A 22567-nucleotide genomic window follows, 5' to 3' on the forward strand; every position below is an offset into this window, starting at 1 on the left:
TGGATAAATGGGTGGATCACTGTACATTTGGTATTTGAAGCTGTTACGTTTCAAACTGTTTTTTTTTTCTTTGTATGTGCTGTCTCTTTAGAGCTGGTTAAAAACAGCCGATTTCACATATGACGTTATCTGCAGTGCCCTGTGCAGAGGCCTGCGGGGAGTGTACAGAGACATCTGGTGGCTGAGAAGGTGAAGTACCTTGGCTTTGTCAGAAGATAAAGGATTTGAATTGTGTCTAAATTTGGTTTCTTTTTGTGACTGAGACTTTCACTCTTTTCTTAATTATTGTAGCAGAATTGCACATTTAAAAAAAATACTTTGATTTCTAAAGATTATTTTTAGAGCTTTCACTCTTTCTTTCTGAAAAAAAAATTATCAACCAGGTGAATTGACCAGTTCCATCAGCTAGGCTAAATCTCATCAGGGCCAGGACCAGAGTGAGGCAGAGAGGCACTTGCTTCCACTGCACATTTAAGGGGGAGCCAAAAATATTAGTAATGAATATAGAAATTTGTTTTGAGACAGGGTCTCTATCTGTCACCCAGAGCAGAATGCAGTGGTGTGATCATAGCTTACTACAGCTTTAAACTCCTGGGCTCAAGTGATCCTCCCGCCTCAGCCTCCCCCATGTGGGGAGGACAGAAGGTATGTGTCACCATGCCTGGTTAAAAGAACCTTTTTTTTTTGGTAGAGATGAGGTCTCATTTTGTTGCCCAGGCTGGCCTTGAAGTCCTCAAGTGATGGACCCACCTCGACCTCTCAAAGTGCTGGGATTACAAGTGTAAGCCACCATGCTTGGCCTTAATACAATATTTCTAAACATCAAAATTAATGCAAAATATTTCATCATAAATAAAAATACCAAAGTTTAAAAACAGGATTAGTGGCTGGGGACAGTGGCTCACGCCTGTAATCCTAGCACTTTGGGAGGCTGAAGTGAGTGGATTGCCTGAGGTCAGGAGTTCAAGACCAGCCTGGCCAACATGGTGAAACCCTGTTTCTACTAAAAATATAAAAATTAGCCGGGTGTGGTGATGCATGCCTGTAGTCCCAGCTACTTGGGAGGCTGAGGCAGGAGAATCGCTTGAACCTGTGAGGTGGAGGTTGCAGTGAGCTGAGATCACGCCATTGTACTCTAGCCTGGGCGACAGAGACAAATTCTGTCTAAAAAAACAGACAAACAAACAAACAAACCAATACAAACAACAACAACAACAAAACAGGATTAGTATTGCCAATGTTCTCTCTCTCTCTCTTTTTTTCTTTTTGTTTTTTCAGGCTCCAAGATGGCTCTGAAAGGCACCGAGAAAACCTAACGTATCTGAGGGCCTAGCTTCTGGCCTGGCTTTTACGTGGTCAGCGGATGTGCGTCCATCCCCCCTGCACTGGTTTCCCTTGTCCTTTCTGTGGCTCTCCTGGATTCCTCTCGTTCAGCTCCTTGGTGTACAGAGCCTATGTCCATGGCGATGGTGAGGTAAATGAGAAGAAGAAATGGAGAAAGTTAAAGTGTCTTCGAGGAAAAAACTTGGGAATAAAATCTTCCAGTTTTCCTGCTTTACCTTTCAATATCTTCCCTGCTTCCTTCCAAACACGCTTCCAGAAGCAGGAGCCTAGGTCATTCATACCCACGGAGCTGCTCTCAGCTAAGTAGGCCTAGCCAAAGAGACGCTGAGGGCAGGTGGGGTGGGAGATGGAGCAGTGCGTTGCTTCCTGGGAGAAAGCACCTCCTTGCCTCTTTTCGGTTTTAACATGTCCCTTTTAGGGACATGCCAGGACAGGGCAGAGGATGGGGGAGCGGGAGATGAGTGAGGTCCTGGGGCCATGGGGCCATGCTGCTTCTCAGGGGGCAGAAGCTGTGGGAGAGGTCGGGGGCCGGTAGCTCTCAGAATAGCCTGGGAAGGGTATCCGCTGGGTTTGCACAGTGTTGTCTCCGAATCTCCCAGCTCCCGTTCTCTAGGATTAGCATCCTTGTAGCGTGCTACTTGTTAACAGAAGAGCAGAGCGTGTCCCTTGTGCCTCTTCCCAGGCTTGTCATTTGCCTAACTCTTACAATGTTAGCAGAGAGACGGTGATTGCAATGAGCAGGGAAATACTGCACAATTGTGACTGCAGGGTCCGCTATGAGAAGAGGAAGCAGAGCTAGTGGGGTGAGAACCTCCTGGGATGAGAAGGGGTCAGACACTCAAGAACAAAAGAAAATGTCTGAAAAGTCCCAAGGAGCAAGTGGGCTACCGTTGAGGACAGAAATTTCCCATGGATAAGGTCTTCTCTACGCAGCGAAGAAAGACCCCAGAAACAGGAGGAAGCCAGGAGATACCCTATGCCACACCGTACAGTTTTATAGCTTTCAAATATATTCCCTCAGGGGATTTCAGGGAGAATAGTATGTACCCTCTGACAAAGCACAGACATCAGAGCCCGCTGTAGTCCCCAGATCGCTCACTTGGACATACCCGATACCCTGGATCATATATCAGCTGCTCTCCTGACCCAGAAAACTGCATGTCTCTTATCACCCACTCATGTCTCTTCATGAACTTGGCTCTTCTGTTGGCAACTTTATGAGTTTCTTTTTACCAGTGGGTGCTTTCTGACTACTGTAGCCTGTGTGGTTCGGCGAGGGGAATCTTCGTGGCATTCACTGAGGGTCTTGCTGTGTTCCAGGTGTGTGCTTGGTACTTTGTCTGCTTTCTCTTGAATCCTCACAGTAACCCTTTTGGGTAAAATATTACAATCTTCATTTATACAAATGAGAAAATGAGACTCTGAGAAATAATTACTACTCATATGACTAGCAAGTGGTGGTCCTAGGACTTGAACCAGGGCCATAGGACTCCTCCTGCGTCCTTAGGTTCTTTCTGTTGCATCAGGTCAGCAGAGACATGGGGAGATGCCTCCACACCCTCCCCCTGCATCCGTGGCAGATGCTGCTAACTGGACTTGGTGGTTGTTTCCCTTGAGCTAGGACTATGTATAAGGGAAAAATTATGGTCCATGTTCTCAAGGAATTTTGTTCTGATGTAGGTTAAAATATAACACAGCAGTAGACTGACAATGTAAGGCTGTGAATAACACCCTGGCCGTGAATGCTAAAAAAAATCAGGTAAGCTTATGAATCATAGGAAATATACCCACCATACTTTGTCTGAAAGCTGGCCTTTCCCTTTTTAATTTCTTAGATTTCTCATCCTAGATAGTACTCATTGGTGCAATCAACAAATATCCTCTAATATCCTCTCTGTAGCTGGGAGAACAGCACAGAACAAGACAAAGCCCCCACTTTTGTGGAACTTAATTTCTAGTAGGAGGACAGATGATAACTACCAAATGCAATGCACACACACACGTCAGCTGGTCCTAAGTGCGAGGAAGAGTGGATCCCGGAGATGGAGACAGGGCTGGGATGTTACTCTATGCAGCATCATCAGGGAAGGGCTTCTGATAAGGAGGCACTGGGCAGAACCCAGGAAGAAGAGAGGGAGTCAGGAGGAGATGCCAATGGTGCCCCAGGCAAAGGGAGCCGAAGGAGGGGCACAGTGTGCGTGTGGAATGCAAGGAGGTCAGCAAGGCTGGAGCTACGTGAGTGAGGGGGAGAGTGTTGGAGAAGGAAAGTTGGGGGAGACATCACGTAAAGCCTTGTAGTCGCTGGTAAGGATTTTGGTTTTTATTCCAAATAAGGTGAGAATCCACTGGAGAGAATCCACTGGGCAGAGGGGTGACATGATCAGACGTGTGTTTTAAGATGACCACCTGGCTGGGCTTGGTGGCGTGCACTTGTAGTCCCAGCTGTCTGGGAGGCTGAGACAGGAGGATCTCTTGAGTCCAGGAATTGGAGGTCACAGTGCACAATGATCATGAGGGAGCGCAGTGAATAGCCTCTGCACCCCAACCTGGGCAACATAGTGAGACCCCCATCTTATAAATTATTTAAAAATAGGCAGGGCACGGTGGCTCACGCCTGTAATCCCAGCACTTTGGGAGGCCGAGGTGGGCGGATTGCCTGAGGTCAGGAGTTTGTGACCAGCTTGGCCAACATGGAGAAACCCTGTCTCTACTAAAAATACAAAAATTAGCCAGGCGTGGTGCCAGGTGCCTGTAATCCCAGCTACTTGGGAGGATGAAGCAGGAGAATTCCTTGAACCCAGGAAGCAGAGGTTCAGTGAGCTGAGATCGCGCCACTGCACTCCAGCCTGGGTGACAGAGTGAGACTCCGTCTCAAAAAAAAAAAAAAAAAAAAAAATTAAAATTAAAAAAATAAAAATAAAAAATAGACAAAATGAAATGGAATAAAATGACCGTCTGGCCCTTACCTGTAGAAGGGAATTCAGAGGCACCTTTGGCTACTAGGAGGCAAGTACAGTTGGTGCAGATGGCAGTCAGCAATGGCATGTACCAGGAAGACAGTAGGGAAGGTGGGGAGAGGTGGCTGGATTCCTGATATATTGTGAAGGTGGAGCTGCCGGGATTCGTTCACAGATTGGACGTGGGGTGTTCCAGGTTGAACTGCATCCTACAGAATTCACACGCTGAAGGCTTAACCCCCAGTACTGAAGAATGTGACCACATTTGGAGATATGGTCTTTAAGGAGGTAATTAAGGTTAAGTGAGGTCATTGGGGTGGGACTAATTTCATCGGAGGAGACAATGGGTCTGGGTACAATCGGGGAACGGGGTCACAACCTAGAAACCAAACAGTGCTCTGGGACTCTGTATCTCTTAGGGCAGTGCCAGAGCCCTGCCCTCCAGGCCTGTCCTTATTCATGGGGACATGAGAAGAAGAGATTAGGACCCAGACATGCACAGAGGAGACCCTGCAAGGACACAAGGAGAAGACAGTCATCTACAAGCCAAGGAGAAAGGCCTCGGGAGAAACCAGCCCTGCCCACACCTTGGTCTGGACTTCCAGCTGATTCTTGGATGAGCTGGTCCTCAGGTGCGGAGGCAGGACTGTGAGAAAGCGAATTTCTGTTTTTAATTCACCTGGTCTGTGGTATTTTGCTGTGGGAGTCCCAGTAGACTAATACATGGGGCTTGAGAGAAGAAGTGACGGTGATGCGCAGGAGCTGGATCTGTTTGAAGTCATGGTTGGGAAAGTTCAAGAGCTGGACATTTCCTTCACGACGCCCAGAAGCACCAAGACAGATTGTCCCGCTGGGTTTTACTCAGAAGAGTCTTCCAGTCCACTACACACCGCTGGCAGAGCCAGAACACAGTGCAACAAGAGTGAGACACAGACGTGCAGTCACAAAAGGAGAATCAGCTCCACGCCTAGCGTGATTGCCTTTTGGTGCCCATACCATAATGAGCTCCAGGCCCGCTGTTCCTTCCTCCCCTTCCTGAATCCCTTTTGTTCTGATCTAACCTGCACTCCCCCAGGCCAATGGATTTCAGTACATCTGGGGAAGGGAGTTGCTAGGATTTCTAGCAATCTAGAAACAAAACAGTGCTCTGGGACTCTGTACCTCTCAGTGAAACTGCCAGAGCTCTGCCCTCCAGGCCTGTCCTTATTCATGGGGACCCCAGAGGGACTTACTTGAACTTCTGGCCCATTAACCTGCTGCTCACCCTGCCAGCCCCTGGCCTGGCTGTAGCCACAGTTCCCACCATCACCTATATCTGGAAACTCTAATTCCTTGCCCACGACACTCTCACGGTCATCCTGTGGAAGTGAGGAGGCTTGCCCCGCCTCCAGACATCCAACTGGGTTGCTTCCTACTCTTTCCAGTTCTCTTATATTTCTGACTCCTTATTAGAAAGGCGTCTTCCATGCCCAGAGCCTCTGCTGGAAGGCAGTTTGAGTCTCACTGGCTGAGCTGCAGTCAGAGTCTGCCCTGGCCCTGCCATGCATCTGCGCACGTCAAGCCCTTTTCCCTGCAGGCTTTGCCCCTTCTTCATCTAGAACACTGTTCCCTATTGCAATTTTCATGAGCAAAGTGGATTTATGAATCTGTTTATCTATATCAGGGGTCAACAAACTATGCCCTGCCACCTATTTTCATAAATAAAGTTTTATTGGAACACAGTCACACATTCATTTTGCCATAAGCTGCTTTCATAGTACAATGGCAGAGAAGAGTAGTTGGTACAGAGACCATATGGCCTGCCAAGATGAAAATATTTACTATCTAGCTCTTTGCAAAGAGTTTGCCAATCTCTGTGACAGAGTTAGATTGGGTAACTCTCACAAAGTGGATAAGAGGATTAAAAAGACTACTGCAGAAATCAGGAAGCAAATAAATAAATCCACGGTGTACTGACAATAATATTAACATCACAATAAAAAAGGGCAACACGAAAATAGTAGGACTGATATTCTCCCACCCACAGTACAAGCTGCTTGTCACATAAAACAATTATCCTCTAACCAGGCCTATCAAGAAGTTGGCAGAGAGATTGGGTGAGTGAGAGAGAGAGAGATGGAAGAGGGAGAGGAAGAGGGGAGGAAAAATAAATAAATAAATACATAAATAGTGGCACTGAGCTACAGATGACATGCTTAGCATGTCATTTTCCCCTTTAATGATCATTTATCTAGCCATTTTATGGTCAAGCACTATTTCTAGGGTTCTACATGCATTAACTGATTCAGTCCTCAAAACAACCCCAAGAGGTAGGCACTATTTATAATTGTCCCCATTTTATAGATGAAGAAGCTGAGCTCGAATAATCTGGCTGAGCTTACACAGCTAGTAAGTGGTGGGGCTGGACTTGAATCCAAGCAGTTCGACTCCAGGGTCTGTGCTCTTAAACTCTACATTATGCTGCTTTTGACCAAGAAAACAAAGTGGCCGGGCACAGTGACTCACGCCTGTAATCCCAGCACTTTCAGAGGCTGAGGCAGGTGAACCACGAGGTCAGGAGTTCAAGATCAGCCTGGCCAAGATGGTGAAAATCCATCTCTACTAAAAATGCAAAAAAAAAAAATAGCTGGGCATGATGGCAGGTGCCTGTAATCCCAGCTACTTGGGAGGCTGAGGCAGAGAATTGCTTGAACCCAGGATATGGAGGTTGCAGTGAGCCAAGATCGCGCCACTGCACTCCAGCCTGGGCGACAGAGCAAGACTCCTTCTCAAAAAGAAAAAAAAAAAGAAGGAAGGAAGAAAGAAAGAAAGAAAGAAAGAAAGAAAGAAAGAAAGAAAGAAAGAAAGGAAAAGAAAGAAAGAAAGAAAACAAAGACAGAAGTAAACCCCAAAATGTTTGGAGAGTGGTGCCATGGGCAGCCCTTTCAGCATGACTTTGCGTCCTAACTACCAATGCTTATCCTAAACTCTGGTGCAAGGTGAAGGAATTCACATAGCTCTCTTTTAAAGCAACTTTGAGAGTTTTTTTTTTTCCAAGACATATATCCAGGATAAATCCAGCAAACTTAGAAAGCAGTGAAATAGGCCCTTGGGAATGGCGTCCCATTGAGGTGTCTCCTGTCGTTTCAGTGAGTTGTGAAGCACTGGTTAGCAGGCATCATGGCTCTGAGTACCTAGGACAGCACTCCTCTGCAAAGAGCCCAGGCTCCTGGAGAGGTTGAGGGTCTCTGGCATGGTTCTCGGTGGAGAGTCAGCATCCTTTACCCACCCTCCTGTGGGGCAGATCGAGGTCCCACCTGCCTTTGGCTGAAAGGAAGTGCATTCCCAAACCTCCTAAAGGCACACTCGACCTTGATTTCCTCTGAACTTCCTCACCAGCTGCACTAGTGTTGTGTAAGGAGCACTGTATTGAGAGTCAGGGCAATGGGTTATGTCCTTGTGAAGGCTTCTGACTTCTCTAGTCCTCAGTTTCTTTATCTGTAACATGAGTGACCTCAGCTAGATGGTCCTTGAAGAGCTCTTTACAGGTTAGAAATGCTCTGATCCTGTATTTAATGAAATGGAGAAAGTATTCATGCCATATTCATTTGTGGGAAAAACACTCTTTGCAAAACATGACGTTTGACTCTTGTAATTTTTGTTTTAAAAAACACATGTAGCAGAATGAAGGTGTTTGTTCTTCCCATCCCCACGCTGCTGCTGGGCAGAGGATCTTTTAACCATAGAATTCACTAGGATTCTTTGTCAGACAGGACTCTATTCTAAAGAACGGGAGCACTGCCGTCATCCTCCTGGAATGGAGTCAGGGATGCCCCCCAGGACACTGGACCCCAATGGGCAAAGGTTCTCAGCAACTTCAACCTAAAAGAGGTTCCCTGAGGGGAGAAGAGACCCTGAAAGGAGGGGAGTGGGATAGGAAGGGAGGCGACACCATTCAAGGTAGGCCCTGTGTCAACTACAATTCTTCCCTATGAGTGCTGTAAGGAATCAAAGACATATAAGGTAAAGATCCTCTACACACAAGAAAGTCACCACCCACCTGACATCAAAAGCCATATTGATGAAAGACGATGAGAAGGAAGAGATGCATTGTTAACGGGGCGGGGAGCACAGTGGATTGGGGCAGGTGGCCTGGATCCTGTTTCTGGCCGATCACTGCTGGAGGGAAGCCACTCTGCATCCCTGGGCCTCAGTTTCCTCATATGGAAGTGAGGCATTAAACTCAATTTCAAAAGTACCTTCCACCTCTGAGATTCCAAAGTGGATGGTTTGTTGAAGGAGGACTGAGCGTGGGCACCCGGAACTGTGTCATTTGATGAATGAGTCAGACTAGGGACGTCAGAAAAATAATGTCTTCACAAGCAACACAAGGGGACAGGCAATTAAGAAACACTTTGCCGTTGGCTGGAGTGTCTGTTCCACTCAAAGGATACATTCCCGAAGAGGGATGGGGTGACTCATCAGGCGGCTGTAACCTGATGAAACAGAGCTATCCAATTTCCTCGCTTCGATTCCAGGCAACCAAATTATCTTAATATGGTTTTCCAAAGCAGATTCTCCAGGCAATAGGAAGGGCAGACATGAGTTTACAGAGTAAGGAGCAATTGAAAATTGACATTTTTCTAAAGGAGTAAAATTATATCACACATGAGAAATGACTGAAATTTTATATGAAGTAGCATTCAAATGCAAAGGGTATCATCATTAGTAGTATCACCATTGGTTATTATTCTCATGCTGATTTGGTCAGCCTTTGAGCCAGTTTTTCTTTTCTTTTTTTTTTTTTTTGAGCTGGTAAATCCTGTGTGACTTGTTAAACATAGAAATTCTGGATCTGCAAAGCTGATCAAATATGAAAATTACTGATATTTAGAAAGTGCTTTCACATACAGATACCTCAGTAGCTCTAGAGAGAGGAAATATTATTTTCCCCAGTCTGTAGTTCTGGAAGGCTCAGAGAGGTTCGGTGACTTATCCAGAATAACAGAGCTCGTCAGGGTTTGGGCTGGCAGTCGAACCCAGGGGGTCAAGTCCAAATCCAACTCACAGTGTTGCTGCTTCTTAAGTGGGTGAATATCCACCCATCCAGCACACCCCTTCACACATATACTCACAAACATTTACTATGCAAGATCCGTGCCCAGAGGGACAGCTGCCGGAGGGATCAGAAGCTGAGGCAGAGAAAAACCAAAATGCCAATATATTCTGGAGATCATAGAACCGTGTCTCTTTCCCTCTTCAAACGCTGCTAAAAGCGCGTAGAGTCTTTCTGGACAGCCGTCCCATGGCTCAATCCGTTAGGCTTCCCTTAGTCCCCAGACTCAGGCTGAATCTGCTCATGGTGGGTGTAGAAAGCTCCCATTCTGCTTAGATGGAGTCTCTGGGGTGTCAGGCATACCCCTGCTGCCTGCATCTACCTCCTCTTCTGTCTGGTTGTTTCTGCTGAGAGTGACTAGGGACCCTAGATGGCCCCCCAGAACAGCACTGTTGGACCTAACGCACCCTGGGTTCCCGGCATCTCAGCCACTGGAGTTGCCAGTCTCAAATTACTGGAGGGGAGGGAGGGCAGGCCTGGATCTCAGGATCTAGGTCCTGCGTGCAATGCAAGCCTGAGCTCTCCAGCTGCTGCCATAAGGCTGCGGCAGTGTGGGCTCCTTGTGCCCAGATCCTTCGTATTCACAGGGAGAAGCGGAAGACCACGCTGCCTGACCGAGACTTTATTATAGAGGCTCAGGAAAAAGATGAACTGGTCCCATTCCTGCATCTCCTTTTGCTGGATTTACTTTGCTGCTTCCAGATTGAGAGGTGAGCGGCTGGTGACATGTAACCATCTTGTCTCATCTGGGGCTATTGCTTTGGTGGGAGGTGGGGCAGGGCGGGGAAGACAAAACAGATGATTCCACCGCATGGAAGGGCTCCGTGCTTGCTACTGCCTCTGACCTTGGTAGGGCATGCCAGAAAAACAACTCATCCATCCACCCAAAGCTGTCCCTCGCCAGTGCTGGGCCATCCCCCATTTTAGACCTCAGTCTTGTGTTCTTTGTCTTGAAATACATACAACACTCTGAAGGTTGATCCAGATCCCTCTTGTTGAGTAGCTGTGGAGACGGCAGATGGAAAATATGCTCAGAAGTTGTTTAATGACCTTTTTGAAGATTATTCCAATGCTCTTCGTCCAGTGGAAGATACAGATAAAGTCCTGAATGTCACACTGCAGATTACGCTCTCTCAGATTAAGGATATGGTGAGTAATACATGGTGCTGACTCTGTGGAATGATTCTCAGAGGATAAACAACCATGCTTTCTAAAGAGAATGTCTTAACTGGGAATTTGAGGGAATGATAGCTCCGTATGCAAGCTGGTAGGAGAAGAGAACGCCGGGAAAAGGAAGCTTTCTACAAAACTAATTAATTTCACGAAATGTTACCTAATCCTGGTCATTAACCATAACAGTCTTAGAAAATCTAAGGAAAGGTGGGGTTACATACTGTATGCTGCCAGTTATATAAATGTCCGAAATAGGTAAATCCGTAGATACAGAAAACAGCATAGAGGTTGCCAGGGGCTGCGGGGAGGAAGGGGAAAATGGCCAGTGAGTTCTTAATGATTATGGGGTTTCTTTGCGGGGGAAAGAAATGCTCTTGAGTTAGGCAGTGGTGATGGTTGCGCAACATTGTGAATATATTGGAAACCAGTGCATTGTTCCCTTCTAAAATGATTAAAATGGTGAGTTTTAATGTGAATTTAATCTCAATCCTTTTTTTTGGCAGGGTGGGGGGGATAGGGGGGACAGAGTCTCACTCTGTTGCCCAGGCTGGAGTGCAGTGGTGTGATCTTGGCTTACTGCAAGCTCTGCCTCCCGGGTTCACGCCATTCTCCTGCCTCAGCCTCCTGAGTAGCTGGGACTATAGGTGCCCACCACCACGCCTGGCTAATTTTTTTTGTATTTTTAGTAGAGACAGGGTTTCACCGTGTTAGCCAGGATAGTCTTGATCTCCTGACCTCGTGATCTGCCTGCCTCGGCCTCCCAAAGTGCTGGGATTACAGGCATGAGCCACCGCGCCTGGCCAATCTCAATTTTTTTTAAAAAAGGTAGTGTTTTAAGATGGCATAGCTTATTAGTGCTTATCTATATTTAATCACACAATGTTATGAAACTTGAAAGATTTTCCTTCTGCACGTTGTTATTTCCTGACTTTTGCTTTCAGGTACGTCATTCATTGATCAATTTTCAGGAAATATGGGCAGTTGATCCATGCAAAGATATCAAGACTTAAATATTTGTCCACTTTACATGCTGAACACTAAATCTAGGAGGAAAAGAATGATCTTGGTAGTCAATCAAGGGTATAGAATAAATAAAGAATAAAGCTCTCACTTACTTATTGAAAATAGATGAGTGTTTGTGAAATTCCTATTGTGAAGAACAAGTGTCCTATCAATGGAAGACATTTCAAGTGTCTGCTAGGTAAAGTTACATCTGCATTCATTGTGTAGGATGAAAGAAACCAAATTCTGACCGCCTATTTGTGGATCCGCCAAATCTGGCACGATGCCTATCTCACGTGGGACCGAGATCAGTATGATGGCCTAGACTCCATCAGGATCCCCAGTGACCTCGTGTGGAGGCCGGACATCGTCTTATATAACAAGTAAGTGCAGCTCAGAACTGAGGCTTTTCAGGCACGAACGTGTTGATTTCATAGAATTTAAACATAATGAAAAAGGAATGTTTAAAACATGCATGAAATTAAATATTAATCCATGTTCCTAGGACTCCTGAAATAACAGTCATAGAATCTTAGATCAGGAAATAATACGTCATAAAAGCTTAGAGCTGGAAGGAAACCATCAATCTACATGCCCCTTTTTCAGGTGGGAAAGTGGAGGCTGCGTTAGTTTGCTAGGACTAACTTTGCCGTAACAGAGTAGCACAAATTAGGTGACTTAACACAAACGTGTTGTCTCACAGTTCTAGAGTTGAGACGTCTGAGATGCAGGTGTTGACAGCGTGGTTTCCACTGAGGGCTGTGAGGGAGGATCTGTTCCAGGCCTCTCTTCTAGCTAATGGTGGTTTGCTGGCAGTCTTTGGTGTTCCTAGCATTGTAGAGCGTCACTCTGAGCTCTGCCTTCATCTTCATATGGCGTTCTCCTGTGTGTTCCGTGTCCAAATTTCCCTTTTATATAAGAACACCAGTCATATTGGGTTAGATGCCCACCCTACTCCAGTGTGACTTCATCTTAACCTAACTAATTACATCTTCCATCATGCTATTCTCAAATCAAGTCACATTCTGAGTGTTGGGGGCTAAGACTTCAATATGTGAATTTTTCAGGGACACAATTCAACCCTTAACAGTGACATTCACCATCCAAGATCATGTATCAACAATTAATTAAACTGGAATGGGCCATCTAGAAACTGACCTGTGGATTTGGGGTTTTGCGTGGAGTGGAGGATGAACCAGTTTACAGGATACAAAGTGACTTTTTCCCAGTCTCAGAGCAAGGGGCCTTGTACAATGGGTAGGTAAGATTTATGTTTCGCAGGCTGGAAGGTGCATATGAATCTCCCAGGGAGTTTGTTAAAATACGGATTGTGATTCCACGGGTATGGGGCCGGCCTGTGATTCTGCATTTCTACAAGCTCCGGAAGACGTAGGTACTGTGGGTCCATGGGCAGCATTTTGAGAAAAATACCAGATCTCTGGTCACCGTTCAAGCTCAGTGGCCCCACCTGTTGTCGAAGGAGCTTCTCCCTCTTTTTGTTCTGGACCCGTTTCTGTGGAGTGGGAAGGTTCCTCTGTGGCTCAGAAGGATGTGAATGAGGGGCAGCTCAGGGGGCTCCCCTGGGTAGAGGCTTCCAGTGGGCATGGATTTCCTTTAAGGAAGCAACACGGGTGGGTTGCAGCCTGGATTTTAGTCTCACTCCTTACTCAGAGAGCTCATCTAAGGGTCATGACCTCTGGAATCATAGCCCTGTTCTTTCTGTCCATTCCCCACTCTGAGTGGTCTATATCCCTTCCCAAGGAAGATAACAGGAAGATAACATTCAAGTACTGAGCTTTATTCCTTCAGTTTACACTCCCTGCCCGTGTTCACTCTCTCTGTCTCTGTCTCTGTCTCTGTCTCTCTCTCTCTCTCTCTCTCTCTCTCTCTCTCTCTCTCACACACACACACACACACACACACACACACACAGAGAGAGCAAGAACACAAGCCACAATGTCCATTACCACTCTCTAGTCCGCAGAGTGCAGGAGAGTAATTTCATTGATACAGGCAGGGTGTGGGGGCTCACCCCTGTAATCCCAGAACTTTGGGAGGCCAAGGCAGGTGGATCACCTGAGGTCAGTAGTTCAAGACCAGCCTGGCTAACATGGTGAAATCCCGTCTCTACTAAAAATTTAAAAATCAGCTGGGTGTGGCGGCAGGTGCCTGTAATCCCAGCTACTTGGGAGGCTGAGGAAGGAAAATCACTTAAACCTGGGAGGCAGGGGTTACAGTGAGCCAAGATTGCACCACTGCACTCCAACCTGGGTGACAAGAGTGAGACTCCATCTCAAAAAAAAAAAAAAAAAAAGAAAAAGAAAGATAATTTCATTGACACAGATGATCTCTTATAGCATTCTGTAAATTCTTTTTTTTTTTTTTAAGACGAACTCTCACTCCTATCACCCACACTGGAGTGCAGTGGTGTAATCATGGCTCACTACAGCCTCAACTTCCCAGGATCAGGTTATTCTCCCACCTCAGCCTCCTAAGTAGCTGTGACTACAGGTGCATGCCACCATGCCCAGCTATTTTTTAATTTTTACTAGTAGAGACAGAGTCTCACCATGTTGCCCAGGCTGGTTCTGAACTCCTGAGCTCAAGCGATCCATCCAGCTTGGCCTCCCAAAGTGCTGGGGTTACAGGCACGAGCTGCTGTGCCGACAAGCATTCTGTAAGTTCTAAAAATTCTCTCCAGAAATCAAACAGAATGGTGGTTCTCCTCTCCTGTTTTGATTGGCTGAGGCGGTGACCATGTCTTACTGAAATGCTTCTTTGCAAGCTTACAAGGCACCCTAAGTTAAGCTGACTCCACTGCTCCCTTATTAGAGAAGCCAGTTATGTACTCATGAGCTCAAACAAGCCTACTGTGGCTTTGGTCGGTTCTGTCCTCATTCTCCCTTCCCCACTCCCCACTCCTTTACACAGAGCCTTTCACCACACTGATTCATCATCTCTTTTTTGTTCCTCTGGTTGACTCTTCAGTCATCTCTGTGCTCTTGTCATGGACAATTCTGTTCCTGCTTCTCTCTTCTCCTTTGCCTTCTCCTTCTCAGTACAACTTCTCAGAGTTTTGCTGTGTAGAGGAACCTCTAAAAGGAGCTACGGTTGGATGACATCTTCATGCCTTTAACAAATCGAAATGAAAACGGAAGAGTGTTACAGGATCCGGCAAAGAAGGGCCCTTAGTCATGGCTATTTCCCTGAGCTCAGTCCTTCCAGCTGAATCTCTGACTCTGTAGACTCTACTGATGTCAGATACAATATCACTGCTTCTCAGAAGCAGGTAGAGAATGTCATAGGCAACACAACGGGCTTCCTGAGTTGTGGCAAGAAGGAGAAATAGGGGTAGGGAGTAAGTGAATCAGTCCAGTGTAGTAAAGACACCCAGGCAGGAAGATGCTTTGCATCTAGAGTCATTGTTCATGCCCGAATCCATGGGGCTAGACTGGTAGGGAGTGATCAGGAAGGAGATGGGCCTGGATGCCACTTCACAGAAGAATAGTTGAATTTGCTGATGCTTAGTTTGGAAGAGAGAAACCTTGAAGACTTGATGATGGTTACCTTAGGCAATCAGAGAGAAAGTAGGGTGGAAAAAAGAGAACAATGTTCCAGAAGACAAAACCCAAGATAATCGGTAGAAACCAAAGGGAAGATAAGCTCTCAAAAAAAAAAAAAAAAAATTCCCTAATAACTTCGGCAACGAATTGTCCCAAGAAATAGTGAGCTTTTTAGCAATGTAACAGTTCATGTAGATACTGGCTCTTTCAGTAAATCAATAGAGAAATTAATGAATTGGGGCTCAAAGTTCTGGTGGGAATGTTTAGTATTAGTATATGGTTAGTATAGTGGCTAATATAAGGCCACTGACATTTTTAGATTAGGTAAAATCAGATTACAGAAATTTTAAATTTGAATTCATTATGGCAGGGTTTTCATGGTCAGGTTTTTTTTTGGTGGGGGGGCCGGTGGTTTGCTCTGTCACCTAGGCTACAGTGCAGTGGTGTGATCGTAGCTTACTGCAGCCTTGACCTCCTGGGCTCAAGTTGAGACAGTATTCTCCTCAATAGGGTCTGGAGACAGAGAGCCTTCACTTCAGCTTCCAATTGGTCACAGACCAAGTCTTCATTGCATGAGTTATAACTTCACTTCAGCCTCTGATTGGTTGTAGATCACATCTTCATTTGCATAGGGTGTAACTTCACTTCAGCCTCCAATTGGTTGTGGGCCAAGTTTTTATTTACATAGGGTGCAACCAATGGGAAACCTCTAGAGGGTACTTAAAACCCAGAAGATTTTGTAACCTGTGGTCTTGAGCTGCTTACTTGAGCTACACCCACTCTGGAGTGTAGTTTCATTTCAATAAATCTGAGCGTTTATTGTTTCTTTCATTGTTCTGTATTTTCATTGCTTTATTTGTGCATTTTGTCCAATTCTTTGTTCAAAATGTCAAGAACATGGATGACCTGTAGTTGAGACCCTCCATGGGTAACAAAGTGATCCTCTCACTTCAGTCTCCTGAGTAGCTGGGACTACAGGTATGCACTACAACACCCAGCTAATTTTTACAAAAATTTTTATAGAGATGAGGTCTCACTATATTGTCTGTTGTCCAGGCTGGTTTTAAATTCCTGGGCTCAAGCAATCCTCCTACCTTGGCCTTCTAAAGTGCTGGGATTATAGGCATGAGCCACCATGCCTGGCCCCAGTGGTTGGATTTTAATGAGCAGTTTTAATGGTTGGATTTTAGACCTGGTGAGGAACTGGGTGCCCTATTGTATTCAAAAGAATTTGTCTAGAATTTAGCTTTAAGGCCAGCTTATGTAGCTATCCTTAGCCATATAAGATGATTTAGAGAATGGCAAGACTTCCAAATGAGACTGGAAATAAAGGAGGGGGAGGAGAAACAGGTTTGGAAAAAAAGAGGATGAATTTGATGTTCAGTTTGGGGAACCAAAGAAACATCCCTAAGGAAGTGTCCAACAATGAGATTGCGGAGGCAAATCTGAAACCTGGAGAAATGGTCAGGGCTAATGGAGATGCCAAAAGCCCTTAAAGTCCTATAGAACTATTCACAGAAGGAAAGAAAATGGCTGACGATAAAGTTGAAAAAACCTCTACATTTAAGGAATTTATAGAGGAAACTTAGAATTAGTGGTTAAAGAGGTAGAAGGAGAACTGAGAGAGTCATGTCATAAAAACCAAGGGAAGAGAGGATGTCTAGGAACAACCCATAATCCCAATGTTTGGGAAGAGTTAAAGAAGATGAAGACTTAGGAGAAGTCTTGAGATTTGCCTAGTTGTACTTGTCGGAAAGACATCAAAATGCAGGAGTCAAGAAATAAAAGCAAGAAGAAACGGGACAACAGCAGGTATCAGTTACTTTTGAAAGCAGTGCGTGGAAGGAGATGGGAGAGGTAGAAGGGCCAGGGAGAAAAGGAATTTGGCAGGAGAGACTTGCGAACAGAGTTGGAAAGTGGCTAGAGCGACCAGAGAGAAGAGGGACCAAAGGAGGCAAAATCCTGAAGGAGGCATGGAAGGAGAGGACTCACAGGACCGGAAGGGAAGTTAGCCAGCAAGAGAGGGGGAACTTCTTTTTGATATGGAAAGGAAGGAAAAGTGAATATGTGAAAGACAGAGACATTGGAGATGGAACGAGGAAGGGATCCTGGGACTGAGTAAACAGACAAGTCTACGCTGAGGTTCCAGGCACTCTGGGGACTGAAAACACTGGGCGACTCTCTCTGCTCCCTCATTCACCAGCCTGCTCCTCTCCAGTTCCCAGGAATGGGCTTCTTACAGCCAACGCTGGGAAAGTCGTTTTTGCTCAATTGCAAAACAACTAAAGTTAGCTCAGTCTTTGATCAGATACAGAAGAGGAGAAGGGGCTGCCTGTATTGGTCTGTTTTCATGTTGCTAATAAAGACATGGCCAAGACTGGATAATTTATAAAGGAAGGCGGTTTAATGGACTCTCAGTTCACATGGCTGGGGAGCCATCACAATCATGGCTGAAGGCAAATGGGGAGCAAAGTCACATCTTACATGGTGGCAGTCAAGAGAGCTTGTGCAGGGGAACTCCCCTTTATAAAACCATCAGATCTCGTGAGACTTATTCACTGTCACAAGATCAGCACAGGAAAAACCCACCCCCATGATTCAATTACCTCCCATCATGTCCCTCCCGCAACATGTGGGAATTCTGGGAGCTACATTTCAAGATGAGATTTGGGTGGGGACACAGCCAAACCATATCTCTGCCTGAAGGCCTCTGAGGGGCTGAGGAAAGGGAAGGTAAGAGGAAAGCAATTTAAATATTCTGTGAGGGTTATATTATTAAACATGCCTTCCCAACCTCCAGCTTACTTTTTGTCCCTGTAATTTTTTCATGTTTTAATTGAGAACACGAAACACAGTTAGAAACAGAGGGAAGGGGAAGAAATTAATACATATTGGCCACTTACTATGTGTCTGCATGGAGTTGGGGCTTTACGAAGTATGATAGATAGAATAATGCCCCCCACAAAGATGTCCACATCCTAATCCCCAAGACCTGTAAGATTTATCTTACATGGCAAAAGAGACTTTGCAGGTATGATTGAATTAAACATTTGAGATGGGGGAGATTATCCTGGTGGGCCTAATGTAAACATAAGGGTCCTTTTAAGAGGGAGATGAGATGGTCAGAATAGGCAATGCCACAAAGGAAGCAGAGGTTAGTGATGCGAGGAGGGGGCCCTGAGTCAAGGGATGTAGGTGGCTTCTAGAAGGTGGAAAAGGAAAGGCACCAGATCTTCCCCTAGAGCCTCCAGAAGGAATGCAGCCCTGGTCACATTGGTTTTAGGATTTCTGACCTCTAGAATTGTTAAGATGCTAAATTTGTGTTGTTTTAAGACATTAGGGACTGCACACGGTGGCTCATGCTTGTAATCCCAGCACTTTGGGAGGCTGAGGTGGGTGGATCACTTGAGGTCAGGAGTTTGAGACCAGCCTGGCCAACATGGCAAGATCCCGTCTCTACTAAAAATACAAAAAAATTAGCCAGGCATGGTGGTGGGAGCCTGTAATCCTAGCTACTCTGGAGGCTGAAGCAGGAGAATTGCTTGAATCCAGCAGACGGAGGTTTCAGTGGGCCAAGATGGCACCACTGCACTCCAGCCTGGGCGACAGAGTGAGATGCCATCTCAAGAAAAAAATAAAAAGAAAAAAAGACATTAGGTTTAGGTTTGTTGTAGTTTGCTACAGCAGCAATAGAAATTAATGTACATAGTTTGTTTAACATAAAAATTTAAAAGAAGCCTTAAGGTTTTATAATGCCCCCTTTTACAGGTGAGTGACAGAGATATAACCCACCTAAGGTTATGAAACCTGAATCAGGTTCTGAACCCAAATCTCCATGATATTTTTATGAGAAGTAAATGAGCATTTTAAGACCCAATCTCTGACCTCAAGGAACAATCTAATAAGCTATGTATGTAAAAACTATAATGCAAGGTAAAAATGCAAGTCTCTTATAACACAGAAGTAAAGTGCTGTGGCCCTTCAAGGATGGAAAGATACCTGATTGGAGAGGCAGGGAAGGCTTCACAGAGGTGGCCTCTGAGCAGAGTCTTGAAGGATGTGTTAGACTGCTACATGCAGAAAAGGGGGACCATTACGAGTTGAAGAAAGAGTTTAAGTAAGAGAAACTCACAGGGTTTGTTGGGATTTCAGTCTTGATTGGTGGAGTGGGAGTGAAGGAGACCAGCAGAAGGCACACAGCTAGAAAGTGAGATGGGAACAGATCATGGAATATCCAGAACACTAAACTGAGGAAGTGCAGAAGTATTGTGTGGGCTATAGGAAGCCACTGCAAGTTTTGAGCTGTGATATGATCAAAAAAACCAGGGAGATAAACAATAAGATATTGATCATGAAGTCATTAAATAATAATGTCTTGGCTGGGCGCGGTGGCTCCTACCCGTAATCGAGCACTTTGGGAAGCCAAGGCAGGAGGATCGTATGAGGCCAGGAGCTCAAGATCAGCCTGGGCAACATGGTGAGACATCGTCTCTACAAAAAATATATATATTTTAATACAATGTATTTAAACTACTCAAGGCCAGGCACGGTGGCTCACACCTGTGAAACCAGCACTCTGGGAGGCCACGGCAGGCAGATTATCTGAGGTCGGGGTTTGAGATCAGCCTGGTAAAAATGGTGAAACACTGCTTCTACTAAAAATACAAAAATTAGTTGGACGTGGTGGTGCACACCTATAATCCTAGCTACTCGGGAGGCTGGGGCAGGAGAATCACTTGAACCTGGGAGGTGGAGTTTGCAGTGAACCAAGATTGTACCACTGCACTAAAGCCTGGGCAACAGGATGAGACCCCGTCTCAAAAAACAAACAAACAAACAAACAAACAACAACAACAAAAAACGGCCAGGCGCGGTGGCTCACGCCTGTAATCCCAGCACCCTGGGAGGCTGAGGTGGGTGGGTCACTTGAGGTCAGGAGTTCAAGACCAGCCTGGCCAACATGGCGAAACTCCGTCTCTACTAAAAGTACAAAAATTAGCCAGGTGTGGTGTCTGGCACCTGTAATCCCAGCTACTCAGGAGGCTAAAGCAGGAGAATCGCTTGAACCCGGGAGGCGGAGGTTGCAATTAGCTGAGACGGTGCCACTGTACTCCAGCCTGGGTGACAAGAGCGAGACTCCGTCTCAAACAAACAAACAAACAACAGCAGCAACAACAACAACAACAACAAAAACAATCAAAAAACCCCACAACCTACTCCAAAGTAGCTGGGGTGATGTTTTTGGTCAGCAGGTTCCCTTGCCCTTTGGCTTGGGGTTGGGTTTGGCCAATGTGGAGCATCAGTGGGCAATTGCAGGGAGAAGACAGAGTGAGGTTAGCGTGTATATTCCCTCACTGTCTTCCTGGGAGGTTATCTTTGCCTGGATGTGTTCCCTGAAGGAAAGTCATCACTGCTATCATGGTGACCCTCTTCACGCAAATCTTTCCTTCCAGGTTCTGGTAACTGCACTTTCTCCTCACCTCTTCATGTCCAGGAATGGTTTCTCTGCATCGTATCCATACCTTTGTGAACAGTCCCTTTCTTAAACTCTCCTCAGTTTATCTAATTGGAGTAGGCCATCTATTTCCTACAGGGACCCTGCCCAGTGCAATTGTCCTAGCCCCACACAGATTCTCTCTGATCCCCAGATCTCTCCTCTTGCCCCAAGGAAGTAGGATGGGTGAGCAGTGTTCTCAGTTCAGGTCTAGTTCTCACTTATAGCTAACTGTACACGTTTCTCACTGTTGCAGGAGGAAGCTTCAGGCATTTTCAAAAAATTTATTTTGTTATCTTCACAAACACTCACAATTAAAGATCTGCTTGGGTATGGAGTTAACTCAGTCCATACCTCCTCCTCCTCCTGAGTAGATTAGAGTTAATATTGTGGCACCCAATTTCTAATGAGTGGAAAAAATAAAAACCTTAAAAACATGTCTGTTCTTTAAAATATATATATAGACATGCATTATTTTATTTTATTTTTTTTTGTTGTTATTGAGACGAAGTCTCATTCTGTCACCCAGGCTGGAGTGCAGTGGTGCAATCTTGACTCACTACAACCTCCGCCTCCTGGGTTCAAGCAATTCTCTTGCCTCAGCCTCCCGAGTAGCTGGGACTACAGGCGTGCGCCACCATGCCTGGCTAATTTTTGTACTTTTTTAGTAGAGACAGGGTTTTGCCATGTTGGCCAGGCAGGTCTCAAACTCCTGGCCTCAAGTGATCGGCCTCCCAAAGTGCTGGGATTACAGGTATGAGCACCACGCCCAGCCAATATATTTTTTATTTTAATAGCTTTTGAGGTACAAGTGTTTTTTACTTACATGGATGAATTGTATAGTGTGAAATCTGAGATTTTAGTGTGCTTGTCACCGAGTAGTGTACACTGTGCCAATATGTAGTCTTTTATCCCTTACCGCCTTCAAAAACATGCCTGTTCTGACCCAGCACATCCTTTTTCAGCAATTTAACCTAAGGAAAGGGTCAGTGGATAAATGTAAAGACTCAGCTACAGAGATGTCCACTGCAGCGTTGCTTATAAATACAAAAACTGGAAGCAACCATAATGTCAAGCCTCAGTAGACTGGTTAAATAACTATGATGTATCTAATATAGTGGAATATAATAGAATGCTATTTAGACATGAAAAGAATGTTGTAGAAGAGTATGAACAGATGACCATGTATTTTTAAAAATTTTGTTTCGTCTTTTTTTTTCCTTTTTATTTTTTGCAAGTTAACTTTAAATTGGGGAATAATTTTTAGATTTATAGAAAAGTTGCAAAGATAGTGCAGAATTCCCTTATACCCTTCACGCAGTTTCCCCTAATGTTACCTCTTACATAACCATAATATACTTATCAAAATAAATACAATGTTATTGACTAAACTACTTTATTCAGATTTTACCAGTTTTTCCGTGAATGTACTTTTTCTGTTCCAGGATCCAATCCAGAATACCACATTATATTTAGCCAAAATATACTTTGCAGGGAAAAAATTGTAAGGAAGACTGCAAAAATATGCATCCAAATGTTAACAGAAATGTACCAGTTAAGACTTTTTGGTTGTAAGCATCAGAAACTGACTTTGGCAACCTTGTGAAATAGGAATTTGTTAGAAGGATGTGGCACATCTCATTTAAATAAAGGAAAAAGTAAACAACCAACTCTTGGAAAGGACAGAACCAAGGCTGCTCTAGCGTTCAAGGCAAGAGGGACTGTCTATTTTTTTCTGAATAGGGAGCCATCACTAGGGTGATGTTTTTGGTCTCTGGATCACTCTGCTTAAGACCTAAACTCTGGAAAGGGTGAATCTGTTGGACCAAGCCCGGGCCACTCAGCTGTCCTTTGGCCAGGGACACTGGGGCACCTTGACCAACATTTCCTCTGCCTTGCAATGGCAATGGAGAAAAAGTAATTCCCTAGAGAAAAATAG

The 22567-nt window shown here is 45.2% G+C and overlaps 2 protein-coding genes across 10 annotated transcripts in view; both read left to right on the plus strand.

Annotated features, from left to right (window-relative positions):
- RHOH (ras homolog family member H) overlaps positions 1–1554 on the plus strand; it is a 137487-nt gene extending 135933 nt beyond the window's left edge. For all 3 annotated transcript variants that reach the window (XR_012434796.1, XR_012434794.1, XR_012434795.1), the window contains 2 exons: positions 92–189; positions 1279–1554. The gene's annotated coding sequence lies outside the window, so the exon portion shown is untranslated. The remainder of the gene's footprint in view (positions 1–91; positions 190–1278) is intronic.
- CHRNA9 (cholinergic receptor nicotinic alpha 9 subunit) overlaps positions 1–22567 on the plus strand; it is a 113553-nt gene that overhangs the window by 84043 nt on the left and 6943 nt on the right. For 4 of the 7 annotated variants that reach the window (XM_065544896.1, XM_065544897.1, XM_065544899.1 and 1 more), the window contains 5 exons: positions 92–189; positions 1279–1474; positions 9984–10106; positions 10400–10545; positions 11800–11954. In XM_065544896.1, coding sequence (XP_065400968.1) covers positions 10043–10106; positions 10400–10545; positions 11800–11954 — 365 coding nt within the window. In that variant the 5' untranslated portion in view covers positions 92–189; positions 1279–1474; positions 9984–10042. Of the gene's footprint in view, positions 1–91; positions 190–1278; positions 1475–9904; positions 10107–10371; positions 10546–11799; positions 11955–22567 lie in introns of those variants that run through there. The other 3 variants (XM_065544898.1, XM_065544901.1, XM_074039607.1) reach the window with 2 other exon arrangements.

The sequence above is a fragment of the Macaca fascicularis genome, chromosome 5, assembly GCF_037993035.2.
Source record: "Macaca fascicularis isolate 582-1 chromosome 5, T2T-MFA8v1.1".
Classification (NCBI taxonomy): Eukaryota; Metazoa; Chordata; class Mammalia; order Primates; family Cercopithecidae; genus Macaca; species Macaca fascicularis.